At 42.1% G+C, this 13,725-nt stretch overlaps 1 protein-coding gene and 1 non-coding gene across 2 annotated transcripts in view; both read right to left on the bottom strand.

Moving 5' to 3' along the window:
* RAB3GAP2 (RAB3 GTPase activating non-catalytic protein subunit 2) overlaps positions 1–13,725 on the bottom strand; it is a 97,398-nt gene that overhangs the window by 44,988 nt on the left and 38,685 nt on the right. Inside the window, exons 8-12 of the mRNA XM_039250609.1 lie at positions 11,516–11,615; positions 9,174–9,272; positions 1,980–2,128; positions 840–919; positions 620–709 (exon numbers count right to left, since the gene is read on the bottom strand). Coding sequence (XP_039106540.1) covers positions 620–709; positions 840–919; positions 1,980–2,128; positions 9,174–9,272; positions 11,516–11,615 — 518 coding nt within the window. The remainder of the gene's footprint in view (positions 1–619; positions 710–839; positions 920–1,979; positions 2,129–9,173; positions 9,273–11,515; positions 11,616–13,725) is intronic.
* On the bottom strand, positions 7,226–7,357 carry LOC120244220. The gene has a single exon (XR_005531499.1). It is a non-coding gene; the product is annotated as a small nucleolar RNA SNORA36 family (small nucleolar RNA).

The following is a 13,725-nucleotide window of genomic DNA, read 5'->3' as shown; positions in this document are numbered from 1 at the left end:
CTCGCTCTTTTGCTCTTTGTCCCTCCCTATGCATGCTTGCTCTCTCTCTCAAATAAATAAACCTAACCAAAAAAACTCTACAGCTATCACAGAAGTAATTTTCCTAAAACTTAAGCTAAGGTTCTAGGTGTTTGTCAGAAATCACACTCAGCAAACACACACGGAGAGCCTACTCTATGACAGGGAGACAGCTGTGAACAAAACATGGGAGAATCACTTTCCTCATGGAGTTTATATTCCGACAGAAAACGTCTCACATTAATGACTTTCAGAAGCTCCACAAACTCACGAGATCAACAATTCAACAGAGCTCACAGAAAGACCAGACGGGCGCCTGGGTGGCTCAGTTGGTTAAACATCCGACTTCGGCTCAGGTCATGATCTCATGGTTTGTGGGTTCGAGCCCCGCATCGGGTTCTATGCTGACAGCTTAGAGCCTGGAGCCTGCTTCAGATTCTGTGTCTCCCTCTCTCTCTGCCCCTGCCCTGCTTGCACTCTGTCTCTTTCTCTCTCTCTCAAAAATAAATAAACATTAAAAAAGAAAGACAGACAGAAAGACATAAATCTCACGGCACATTTTCCCAAACACTACAACGGGGGACGGGCATGGCCAACTTGCCTTACAGCTAACGGGGCAGCCGGCTCCACCTTCGGCTTCTGCTTCTGCACCGCCTCCTCCTCATGCTTACTTTTCCAGCCAAGCCAACCACTGACAAGAAAGAGAATCTAGAATAAAACTGGGGCTTCCAACATTCCAATGTGCCGATTATGAAAACGGATGTGAAAATGAAGCTAGATACAAATTAGATCGTGTCGCAGGCAGCCGTCTAAGTCACTACCTGGCGGCGTTAAACAAAGCCGACGTGAGCTTGCTTGCGACAGCCAGGGCGACGTGAGATAACAGTGGTTGTGTGCTTCCCTGAAAAACAAGACATTTGAAAGGGAACATGTAACAGCTGACACCCAAAATATATTTCTAAACAAGGCTTACTTTTAAAAGTTCTGTAAAGCCCGGACCAGCAAAAATCTTCAGCATCTTTCAGAGAGTACGATAAAAACTATTTTAGCAACACCATCAGAAGTTTTAACTCGACAGTTTAAAAGATCACTACGAGTCTATTTTATCTTCAGGATTAGCCTCCTTAAGTTGTAATTTAATTTAAAAAGCTTAAGCTACGGGGCGCCTGGGTGGCTTAGTCGGTTAAGCGTCCGGCTTTCGCTTGGGTCATGATCTCGTGGTTCGTGGGTTCGAGCCCCGCGTCGGGCTCTGTGCTGACTGCCGGCTCAGAGCCTGGAGCCTGTTTCAGTCTGTGACTCCCTCTCTCTCTGACCCTCCCCTGCTCTCTCTCTCTCTCTCTCTCTCTCCTAGAAATAAATAAAACATTAAAAATTTAAAAAAAAAAAAAAAAAGCTTAAGCTAGGACATTAACATGGCACTATTCTAGCAAGGCTGTGGATTTCCCATCTACACACAACTGGCTCTTGTCCCTTTTTTTCTTTTGACATATATTTTTATTAAAGTAAAAAGATAGTTTGGACAATTGTAAAAAAGCCTTTTTTAAAGCGAGATATAAGAGCCACCAAGTCCAGCACCTAACTCTCCCCTATTTTAGGAACCAAGTTTCACCGCCGCCATCAGCCCCAGCCAGCAACTTTACAATCCCTTTACAACTCCCATCTCGGGGGCTACGAATAACCCGGAGCCCCTGTTCAGGGCACCAGTGTTTAAAGACAAATCACCGTTCAGGAACCTGAGGCATCTGAAACAGACAAGTCTGTCTGTCTTACACTGACTTTAGTACCTTTTCAGTTCACCTGAAGAATCTAGAAGAAAGTCAGTGGGGACGAATTTTAACTTAAATTGAAACTTAGAAATGTAAACTGCCTCATCTTTCTAAGGCTAACTTACAATATCCAACGTGCAGACAAGGTGAAAGCCCAAGAGAGGACTTTCTCGTGATCAGTGACAAAACTCTTACCTCTAAAGCATAGAAGAAGCCAGTAAATGGATTGGACCCGACAGTGATATACTGAGACATGGCGGGTGGGCTGTTTTTAATGGCTGCATTAAATCCTCCTATAGTGGAAGCAGTCTTCATTTGATCAAAAGGGGACAGAGTCATAATACCTAATGATAAGACAACAGCAACAGCACGTGAGCTAAATGCACTGAAATGACACTGTCATTTTAGATCATTACATTTTTACTTCGATTCCACTCAAAGATGCAAACTGCTTAGTTTTATGTAACAGATACAAGTCATTTTTAAAAGCTATAAAATCAATGTCATAAAAGATTCATAAGGTATTAAAAGTGCCACCTATTCCTCTAAGCCATAAAATATGACAAAATTTCAGTATTAACTTTTTGACACATACAGAGTCCAGACAGTACAAAAGTATACAGTCTGCCTAGATCTGCGGCATCAGTCAGGTGCTAAAGGCATCAGGTGAAGCTGTCGCTCATGCACCTTCCAGAGACCTTGTACAATACATGACAGCATGCCAAGTCAAAGCATGTGTGCCTTCCTTTTTTAATTAATATCAGAGACACACCCCATTCTCAACCACCCAGAACATTCTACTACGGCCATACCGTAACTGATCTGACCTACTGATGGATATTTAGGTTGTTTCCCATCTTTGCCAGTACCAATAACACTGCGATATATACCTTTGATATGTCTTTGGAAACCTACATAAGTTAATCTGTATGGAAAATTCTTATAGACAGAAATTCTCAGAGAAGATCACATTTTTAAACATTTTATTAAGTACTGTTACACTGCATTCCATAGAGGTGGCACTAATTTAGATGCCCACCAAAAAGGTGAGAGAGCATCTATGCTCCCATACCCCTCCCAACACAGCAAAAACACACACTTTCACACCTCTACTCTGTAGTCCAGGAATCCCCAACCTTTTTGAAAAAAGAGTTAACTTTTCATTTTCCCAAGGCTTTAATGGTAAAAGCAGACAGACAGACTGATGCTGACACCCACATGCCTGTGTAGAGTAGCAGAGGAAAAACCAAGGTCATGTAAATTCACCTGAGGGGCAGGGAGAGAAAGATGGGGGCAGCAGGTGGGGGAATAAGCTTAGAGATCCAGGAAGTAAAGATGAGCTGCTAAGATTCAACCTAATGGACTCAGGCACACGTGTGGTACCTGGGTACCCACATGGTCCATGAAGATACCCATTTGGAAAGTTCTGAACTCAAATACACGGTAGAATGCAACATAAATTACCCTAATTATCATATATAGGTACTGCCTCAACTCTGCCTGCAAATAGTCAAAAAACACATTGTTCCTGAAGAAGAGTCCTAGGAAAAGAAATACTTTTAGGGAGAGCATGAGCAAACCATTTGTTGGATTGAGGGATTAAGGTGATCAAATAATTGTAGAAGTTGAACTATTCCGAAAGAGCATAACACCTGTCCCACATTCATGAAGGAATTCATGATTCAATATACAAAATGTTTTTACGACATGATAAAAATCTGTGTAAGTTTGGCCTGACACTACCAGAATGAAATCAAAGGGTGAATTGTGTGACATATATTAAAGTTTTAAAATGACCTCTCTTGGGGCTCCCGGGTGGCTCAGTCAGTTAAGAGTCCAGCTCTTGATTTTAGCTCAGGTCACAATTCCAGTGTTATGGGATCGAGCCCCATGGTGGGCTCTGCGCAGCCAGCACAGAGCCTGCCTGAGATTCTCTCTCTCCCTCTCTCTCTGCCTCTATGCTGCACACGTGCTCTCTTGCACGTGTGCGCTCTCTCCCCCAAAATAAATTAAAATTCTTTAGATAACTTCTCCCTATACTCCCACAGGCTACAGGGGCAGTATAAATTGCTACAAGCTGTCCAGAAGACAACGTTCTAATATGTATCAAAATGTGAAGTGGGTTTATTCTAAAGAGATGGCTGACCAGTTCTTTCCATCCTCACCACTGATCTTCCCCTTCCCACAATTCCCCTCATCCACTTCCAATGCCACACACACCTTAGATCCTGTCAACTGCACAGTCTTTGAAACCGTGATTTCAAGCATACCACATTTTGATGACCATCTCAAGAGTTTCAGTTCATTAATCCTACTTTCCACTATTTATCAAGCAGCCTCTCTGTTCACGTCCCTTCTTCTCCAGCTTAGATCTGTGCTCTGTCATCATCACTCGTGCAGACCCCTACAACTGCCCTGTGTCCTTCTCGCACACTCCTCTGGTCAAATCCTAACTGTGATGGACCTAAACTTTCTGCTTTTTCTGTTTACGGAACAGCTGATCATTGCCAGGAAAAAAAAATAATACATCTGGGTTTCAAAATAAGGCTCACAAAGAAATGGGCATACAGGACCAGCCCGAAACCCCTTGACCCTTCCCCATGCTTCCGTGACACTGGTCTCCCACAGCCTACGACTTGCTGACTGCACCCCGGAGGTGTTAATGTGCTGTCCTGCTCTCTGTACTGCGGCAAAGTGGTGAAATCAAGAGCCCCGTGGTCTGTTGAGTCATCAATCTGAGCATTATTTTTCAATGATTTAAAGTAAATGAAGATACAGCTTACTGACAGCCCCTCCTCCTCCCCTCATATACTTTCAATATACACATATTTCAATTTTTTGTTCAATACACACAATTTTCAATTTTTATTAAATATACACTCACTGCTTTCATTATTAAGAACGAGGCAAATATTACTGCTGAGACAAGCTGCCTACTATATTTCCTTAGATGCGAATTTTTTGTGTTCTTCCAGAACATCTTAGGCCTTTCCACACTTTGAAACAACTTAGTATAAATGTTAATATTATAAAATTATAATGTACAGTTAAAATACACACTAAAATATTTATATAAATATAACAAGTACTAATTTGAAATAGAATTTATTATTAAACATTAAACCACTATTTATTAAATATTATCACTATTAAAATGTAAATATTAACTTAAATCTTAATATAAATTTCCATAAAGTCAAACTCGATGGATCATTTCCTAGGTCTATTATAGGGGCTAAAGAAGACCTCTCTGATAAAATAATACCTGAGCAGAGACCGGAACAAAGTGAGAGAGACAGAGCCATGCGGGTAGCTGGGTAGAGTTTCCCAGGCAAAGGAGCCATAGCCACAAATGCTGTCAAGCGGGAGGCCGCCTGGAGCATCTGAGGAACGACGGGGAGAGGAGCGCGGTGTAACACTCGGGGGGGTCCAAGAGAAGAGAAGGTAAAGACACACCACAAACCAGGCGATGTGAGGCCTTGGATGCCACTGTAAAGCCTTTGCGTTTTATTAGGAATAAGACAGGAAGCCACTATGAAAACATTTTACACAGAAGAGTGACAAAAGCAGGACTTCTATTTCAAAAGGCGATTAGCTGCAAACTGGTGAAGAGATTTTAGAGAGGGGAGAAAGGAAGCAGAAAGACCAGTTAGAACGGTTTGTTCCTCAATCGTTCAGGCAAGAGATGACGGTGGCTTGGACCACGATGCTCACGGCAGTGGGGATGAGCGGTGGTCAGACAGGGCCTACTGCGCACGAAGAGACGAGGTGGGTGAGTGCGGAGTGAAAAACCCGCAAAAGGAGGGGTCACAGCTGACTCAGAATCTTTGGGTGTGAGCAACAGAAGAGAGGATATGGAAGAAAAGAGGAGAAACGAGTTTGGGGGAGGAGAGCAAGAATTCTGATTTGGATGTGGTAAGTTTGGATACGCTGGTGGAAAAGTTCAGTAGGAGCGGGAAAATGAACTTTATGGAAATGAATTTTAAGGAAGAGGTCAAGACTGGACATAAAAATAGAGATGCTGTGATCCAGTTTCTTGTTCTTGTGCTTCTAATTTCTGAAAATAGAGGTGGAAATGTTTCTTCTTCAACCTGCGCCACGCTGGCCTTCCTCACAGCTCCACCTCAAGTGCTCACATCAGACTCCAAGAAGAGCTCTATGTTGCCAAATCCAATGGACCTTCTCCCTTTCTTGAACTCCATGAAGCATTCCATGGTCAACCACTCCCTCTCAGATTTATGTCAATAAGCTGGGCTTCTTCCCTAAACTTTAGACATGTATCTGCCTACTTGATGCCTCCATTTGAATGTGTGATTGTGTCAGAAGTTAACCTGTAAGGAACCTAACTTGATCTGTCCACCTCAAACCTCTTCCTTCTTCTTATTTCTCATCTCAGTAAACAGTCTGATCATCCATTCAACTTTAAAAAATCAGACATCCCTCAATCTTTCCTTTCTTTAATTTCTCAAATCCATCCCCTACCAATTACAAAAGGATCTCAATGTGTCCACCCTCCCCCAGCTCCTCGGCTTCGTCTCCAGGCAAGGCCGCCATTCTCCCTCACGGCTACAAACTCCTTACTGGTCTTCCTGCTTTTACTTTTTATTGTCCAAGCTCTCTCGAAGCAGCAGTCAGGATAATTTTAAATGCCCCGTACCTGGACTCCATCAGTGACATCTGCTGTATTTAGAGAGAATCCAAACTCTTTACCCTAAGTGATCTGTCCCCAGCCTTAATCTCCAACCTTTCCTTGTCCTATTCCCTGGCCCCTTTTTATTTATAGAAAGAGAGAGATTATGAGAATGTTAAGCAGGCTCCATGCCCAGCACGGAGCCCAGCACGGAGCTCCAGATGGGGCTCGATCTCATGACCACGAGATCATGACCTGAGCCAAAATCAAAAGTCAGACACTTAACCAAAAGAGCCACCCAGGCGCCACTCCCCTTACTCTTTACAACAGAGTCGCAGGGACCTCCTTCCCGTTTCTCAGGACTTTGAGGCCCCGCAGGCCTATCTCTTCACTGCTTCCTCTGCCTGGAATGCTCTTCCTATACCTCTTCCCGAAGCTGGCCCTTCCTCCCACCCTGCGTCTCAGTCTGAGTGTCACTTCCCTGGAGAGCCCTTTGCTCACCTGAAATGACCCCTTCCTTTCACTCTCCATCATAATCTTCTGCTTATTTTCCTCATGATGCATACTAACATGTGGATATTACCATAGTTATTCATTTGGCTTAACTGTCTATCGTGTACCTCCCTATCACAGAATATAAGCTTCATCAGGATGGGGCTCTGTCTGCCTTGTATTTCTAGCCCCAATATTAGCACCTAGGACATACTAGCTGTTGACTTACTTGTTGAATGAGTTCATCAAAACTTTAACATAAAGATATACATATAATATAAAGTCCATTGTGCCCTTTTTTTTTTTTTTCCTCTCATCATTTTGTAGGCTGGGAGATAAATGAATAGAATAATATTTTCTATCCAGTCGTTTTTCCTAGCCCGTTTCCATGTTCCAAAGTTCAATTAACAGAACAGGGAAGCCACCCTGAACTGAACTCAACCCTTTGGAATTCTGCAGTATTTTTATGTTAGCAAATCAGTAAAGACACACTGAATGTCTACAAGAAGGTACTTATTGCAGCGTGCCCCACATGAGAACGAGGTAGCAATAAGCCAAGGGATGTGTGTGTCAGGTACCCTCCTTCCGCCCTGCAAACTCACACTCCGGCTCTCCCCACCCACTCCCAGGGCCGGCTGACGTCCACTGGCTTCAGACAACAGAAAGTCTCACCAGGAGATCAAAGACAGATGGAAAATGAAGTCAGGACACCTACTTCCCTGTGACATAAGCACAAAAGCCTTCCTGCTCTTAAGATTCGGACCCTACTCCTGACCTCCCAGTTCGGGACCTGCCCCAGGCCCGCACCCCTCCTGGCCCAGGAGCGGCTAAGAGCTGGGCTGCTGAGAAGCCCGGAGATGCCCTACGTCCCTGTGGTTTCCCTGCACCGCGTCTTTCTCATTTCTCTATAAACAAAACGTGTCTTAATTGTCCCATTTCAAGGGTGCCACCAGTTTTCTGTCAGGACCCTGACAAAATGTGTATTCAGCAAAATTGATTGAAAGGCTCTTTACAACATGTTGATCAGAAAAGGGGTATAGTACGGTTGGTACGATATAATCCTATGTATGAAAACCTATTTCTCGCTATAACCATATACATACCACGCATGCATTGCACACCCAAGTCTATAAGGATGTTCACCAAAATGCCAATGGTGAGTATCTCTGGATGGTGTAGAGTTTAAGGGGATATTTTTTCTTTGCCTCTTTATATACTTTTGTATTATTTGAGTTTAGTAAGCATATAACATATTGGTAAACAGAAAAATACACATATTTTTAAACCGTATTTTCTTCTACACTCCATTTCTACTATGTTAATTCAGAAACCCATTACTTCTTACCAAGTATCCTTACTGCACCTAGTTTCTAGTCATGACCCCAATGTTACAGGCACTAAAAACTACCAAAGTGATTTTTCTAACAGGCTAAGTGATAATACCATTCTTTTGCTCCAAATTCTCCAGTGGCTCTCAGTGTTGCTGGGAGGAAGATCTAAACTCCTCTGTGCAGTACACTGGTCCCTTCCAAATCTGACTCCTGTTTACGTCTGCCTGTCAGTTCTCCCCGAACCCATCATTTCTACAGCACGCACTGCACTTCCTGCCTCACACGTAGTACACACTGGCTAGGATCCCGCCTCTGTGCTGCTGCTCCTGATCAAGTCCTGCTCATCCTTCCAATTCCGGACTGAGTTCAGACGCTGCTCCATACCTCCCTCGGCGCCAGGGGCTTCTCCTCCGCCCCTCTCCCCCAACCCCAGCCAGCGCACTTGGGGACCGCAGTCGTTTCCACGTGGCTCTTCCAGCTAGACTCACGCTTCCCTGATGAGACCAAGTCTTCTCATCTCTGTCCTTTCCATCTATGTTCCCAGTACCTAGCACAGTGAGTCTTCAATTATGCTCGCAAGGAGAAATCTGCCTTCACCTGTATTCTGCTAGTCTAAAGGTTACATTTTTAGAAGACTGATCTATATGGTGCTTATATGAACTAAACTGTCTGCAAAAAAAATTAAGTCAAATAGTGAAAGACTTAAACCTGTACAAACTATACTGCTGCTGAACACCTAATTATTAAAACTGCTATCGCTTTTTAAACATACAAGCCTATGATAATCCATAAGTCTGGAGTAACTTCCAAATGTCTCACCAAAGGCAATGAATACATTTCCTTTCGCATAAGAATATACATTTCTAAAAAGTGAGATACATCAATTAAAAAGCAAAAGAAGTAAATTCCGTAAGAATTTGAACTAGTGATGCTTACCAATACTAGCATGATCAATAATAGTGTCGATATCTTGTAGACCCCATTTCTTATAAGCTAACGGTGGTGGCTGTATGTTCTCATTGCCGGAGGCTGCAGCTGTTAAAGACAAAAATTAAACAATCCAAACTTAACCATAATGGATGAAGTGAAGTTTAAAAAAAAAAAAAAAAGACTTTAAAAATATAATTAACTTGATTTATTACTTTAAAATTTCAATAATAATAATGAGGCAAGGCAATGAAAACAAGGTTAAAGTGAACTTTATTCACGCCAAGACAGTATACACAAAATGCAATGCTCTTAAAAGAGCAAGGTGACGGTCACAAGAGATTTTGGAACATTCACGTAGTTGGAGAAGGCGATTAAAAATTCTAGACTACTAATGGGGCACCTGGGTGGCTCAGTCGGTTAAGTGTCCGACTTTGGCTCAGGTCATGATCTCATGGTTCATGGGTTCAAGCCCCACATCAGGCTCTGTATTGACAGCTCAGAGCCTGGAGCCTGTTTCAGATTCTGTGTCTCCCTCTCTCTCTGACCCTCCCCTGCTCATACTGTCTCTCTCTCAGTGACATGTTTAAAATAAAACATTAAAAAATTTTTTTTTGTTAATTCTAGACTACTACTAAACTTTAAGGTGAATTCAAACTGCAATTGAAGACAAAGAAACAATTTCTCCCTCCTGAGAAACAGTGGATAAAATCCTAGGAACAGAAACTAGTGCCTTAACTTGGTGAAAAACTGAAAACCACACGATGTGCCTGCAGGAGCACACACAGCAAGGGCTCGAAGGTAGCAGCCAAGGCCAGTCCTGATAGAAAGATACATAACCAGCAATAGTATCGCCAGAAAGAATCAATAAAATGCCGGTCTCTGCTCAGTATTTGCAACAGTGAGCGAGCAATGAAAGGAAAAGCAATAGTGACACCTCTTGCCATAGGTCTGGGCACAGGGTCCTACTTGTCAGTAAAGTTTCACGCCACAAATGAGAATATAGCTGGGTTCTGGCTGTTTATTCCCGGAAGCGAAGTACTCCAATTAGGGGAAAATAGATTCCTCTAAGTACTTCAGATTTGACAGTAAGGCCAAGAAAAGAGAATTTTCCTGTATGTTGAAATAAAAGACACAACAATTTGTTGGCTAAGTAATCAGAATTCTTTTTAGAACAGCTTATGCCAAGTGGGCACTAAGTGGCTTTCTTACTTCCTAGGAGACAAACGGCTTTATGGTCTTAAACACAAAAAATAAACAGGAATTCAAAGATAATAAAAACTAAATGGCTGACGGTACCAATAATTATCATCTATTTCTAGTTTATTTCACTGACTGAATTCTAACCTGCAGAAAGCTGCCAGTCTCTTTAGGCATATATACTAATGGTGACTATTTTAAATGACCCCAAGATAATGATGCTTATTGTGCCTAAATTTAAGTAATTTAAAAGATTATGAAAATAGCTATAAAAATTCAAACAAGTTCTGACTAAATACAAAAGCATGTACTATTGAAGACTCACATAACCAAAACCTCAGGATTTTACCAATTGCATCAATCTGCAAACAAAACAAATTTTGTTTTAGGGCCATTATGAGCCCCGCTACCCAAACCCAGAAGAAACGGCGCAAGTCTAGTACTGGTGTTTTCAGTGAGCTTAAGGCTTTTCTAAAATTGGGATCTTAAAATCGATGGCATGTTTTTTGCTGGCAGCATTTTTGCAGATACTACTGCATCTACAAACAAAGGCACCTTGAATTTGATGAAATACAACTCTGCTCTGTATCCTCTTCCCAAGAATGTAAACGGTGAGTAGTATGAGAAAGAATTCTTATTTGTGCATTTTTCACCCCCAAGTCTGGAAATAACGTAGTCGCCCATATACACATCGCTCAGGCATCTAACTTCTCCATTCAGAAGCTTTCTGGGTTAGCAAAAAGAAGCCAGTGAGGACTCCTTGTTGGGTCTTGTCTACGGGAGGGGGCTGGAAATAAAATGCCCCCTGAACACAAGGGTGGCATTGCCCTCGGTGGGGATGGAGGACTCAATGCAGAATCACAAGATTCTCGGAACCAGCCCAACAGCTGCTGATCTAGTGAGAACTTGGTCCCTGGGCTACATGCGATGAAACTTCTCACCCCAATACACAGAGTGCTGATTTTTAGCCCTTGCCTTTATCTTACTACGCCATCTACCAGACAACGCACTCCCGCTTCTACAGAAACAGTGTCTTTGTTGTAAATCTAGTGCAGGAGGCCTTTTTAATTCAGAGGACATACTTAATTGTCTAAGTGGATTAAATTAAATAAGAAGTTGGAAGTTAGATACTTCTTGCCAAAAACAATTACCTTTTGCTACCTGATTTCGACAAGCACGAAGAGACTGAAAAAGGCTAAATCCATCGATAGTCACAATGGCAGCTGGGTATAAGATACTCAACTCTTCATTCTATTAAAGAAATAAGAAGAAAATAATATATTTCATCACTGCCAATTATGCATATCTACTGTTGTATTAAAGTTGAATGTCAGGATTAATGAAAAATAGCAAATATCATGACTGACTGTCAACCACCCAACACACAAAACACCATCAAGCAGAGGAAAAGTAAAACTAAATGGAAAATTAAATTCAGAATGACTTTTGGCCAAGGACTTACAATTCTTCTCAAACATGAGCTTTTGTGAATGATGTATAATGCATTTAGGGTCAGTGGTGAGATTAACAAAAAAAGTACAAGTTTTATTAAAATGAGATACAGTCATTGAGCAAATACTACAATATATAAAAGAAGAAAAACTAAAGACTCACCTGAAATCCCAAACATGTCTCCATACACAGGGTCATACACTTTGTATACACACACTATAGCACGTATGGTAGCACATGTAATAAAACTTAGTTAACCAGTTCTTAGTGGTGGACACTTGTTTGGAAGACCTAGCAGATCGAACCACTCTCGTGGCTGAGGCCCTCCAACAGCTTCCTTCTGCACTTGGAACACAGCCTGGCCCCACTAACCAGGCCTGCAGGATGGCAGCCTCTGTCTCTGTCATCTCACTTCTCTCTCCCCTTGCTCCCGGAACAAAGGCCATCATCATCTCAGTGCTTTGAACATGCCTAGATTTCACCTCCCAGGTGGTCACCTGCTGAATTCCTCTGATCAGTCAGTTCTCAGCTCGAATGTAGTTGCTCACAGGCTGCTCCTGAGCCTCTAGGTCAAGCAGGCACATCCATTCTCCTGCCTCCTGACCTGCTCATCAACACGATTCCTTCCTTCCTAGCCCCTGGCAGATACCAGAACCATCTTTGCAGCTGTAGTTGTTTACTGCTGGTCTCCCGTCACCATGCCCCAAACTATAAGCTCTCAGAAAGGAGGATCCCTGTATGTCTGCTTCACTAAGAATTCTCAGTGATTAGAACCAGATTGGGCATAAAATAGGCAGTACGTATTCATGAATGAATGAAGATATTTCCATTATTATAAACATCACTACAGTAAAATTTCTTCTGTGTGTATCTTTTCACATTACTTTAGTATAAATTCCTTCAACTGGGTCTGTTGGATCGTACAATATTCTCAATTTTCATTCATATTATTAATTCATATTATTAAACTGCCCTCAAGAAAGTGCCAATTAATTCATGCTTCCACCAACACATGAGAGTGCGCGTTTCTCCATACTGTTACCAACAGTTTTGTAAATCTTGATCTTTGTCGATATGAAAGGTGAAAAATTATCCAAATGTAGTTGCTTATAGTTCTTAGATTATTATTTAAGTTCAAAATGTTACCATATGCTTTCTGACCAGCTATACTTCTTTTGAGATCGGCTTGCCTACTGGACCAGTAGACTGTTTCCATTTTTCAAAGAGATTTGTGGCCCATGAGGCATAGGAGCCAGGTGAAGGGAGCTGGCACGGGTGCTCGCATAACAGATGCGCAAGGCGAGGCTTGTACGGTCCACTGAGCACAACGGTGGGGAAAGAGCCTCCTCGCTGCCTTGGAGGAGCTAATCACCAGCAAGTCAATTATCTCCAAAACCAGACAGTCCTCCTGAAGGAGATACTAATACAAACACCAGTGGTCCAAAAGCTACAGAAATTACATCAGATGACAGATTTGTGCAGAAGACCCAGAAGGAGTTCCTCTGACATTCCAGAAAAACATCTTCTCTCTTTGGAATTTCTCCTTCAATGACCTGCTGTCACCTCTACTACACTCACTGTCCCCAGAATTGAATCAGAGGAAATGTGCTCTGTGACCTTTAACAGATCTGGGAGTATAATGAAGAAGAAGCGAATACGTACTCTTGACATATAAACTGATGTATCAGACCCAAAAATGCTTATGTACAACACAGACTAACGACAAAGGCTTCTCTCTCTGTGTTCGGTGAGAATTATTTTTCAACTAATAGATTTTCTTGACTCACAAATAGCAAGCATTTAAATATTATATTTTTCTACCAAATCTAAAAACTAGTATAGACATAACCCAACTTAAAATGTTTATAAGAACCTTCACCATCCAGAGAATAGAAAAACAGAAAAGAGC

Source organism: Hyaena hyaena, unplaced genomic scaffold, assembly GCF_003009895.1.
Source record: "Hyaena hyaena isolate Hyena2069 unplaced genomic scaffold, ASM300989v1 scaffold_374, whole genome shotgun sequence".
Taxonomy (NCBI): Eukaryota; Metazoa; Chordata; class Mammalia; order Carnivora; family Hyaenidae; genus Hyaena; species Hyaena hyaena.
The sequence above is the reverse complement of the archived record's forward strand: the minus strand, read 5'-3'. Positions and strand labels throughout refer to the sequence as shown.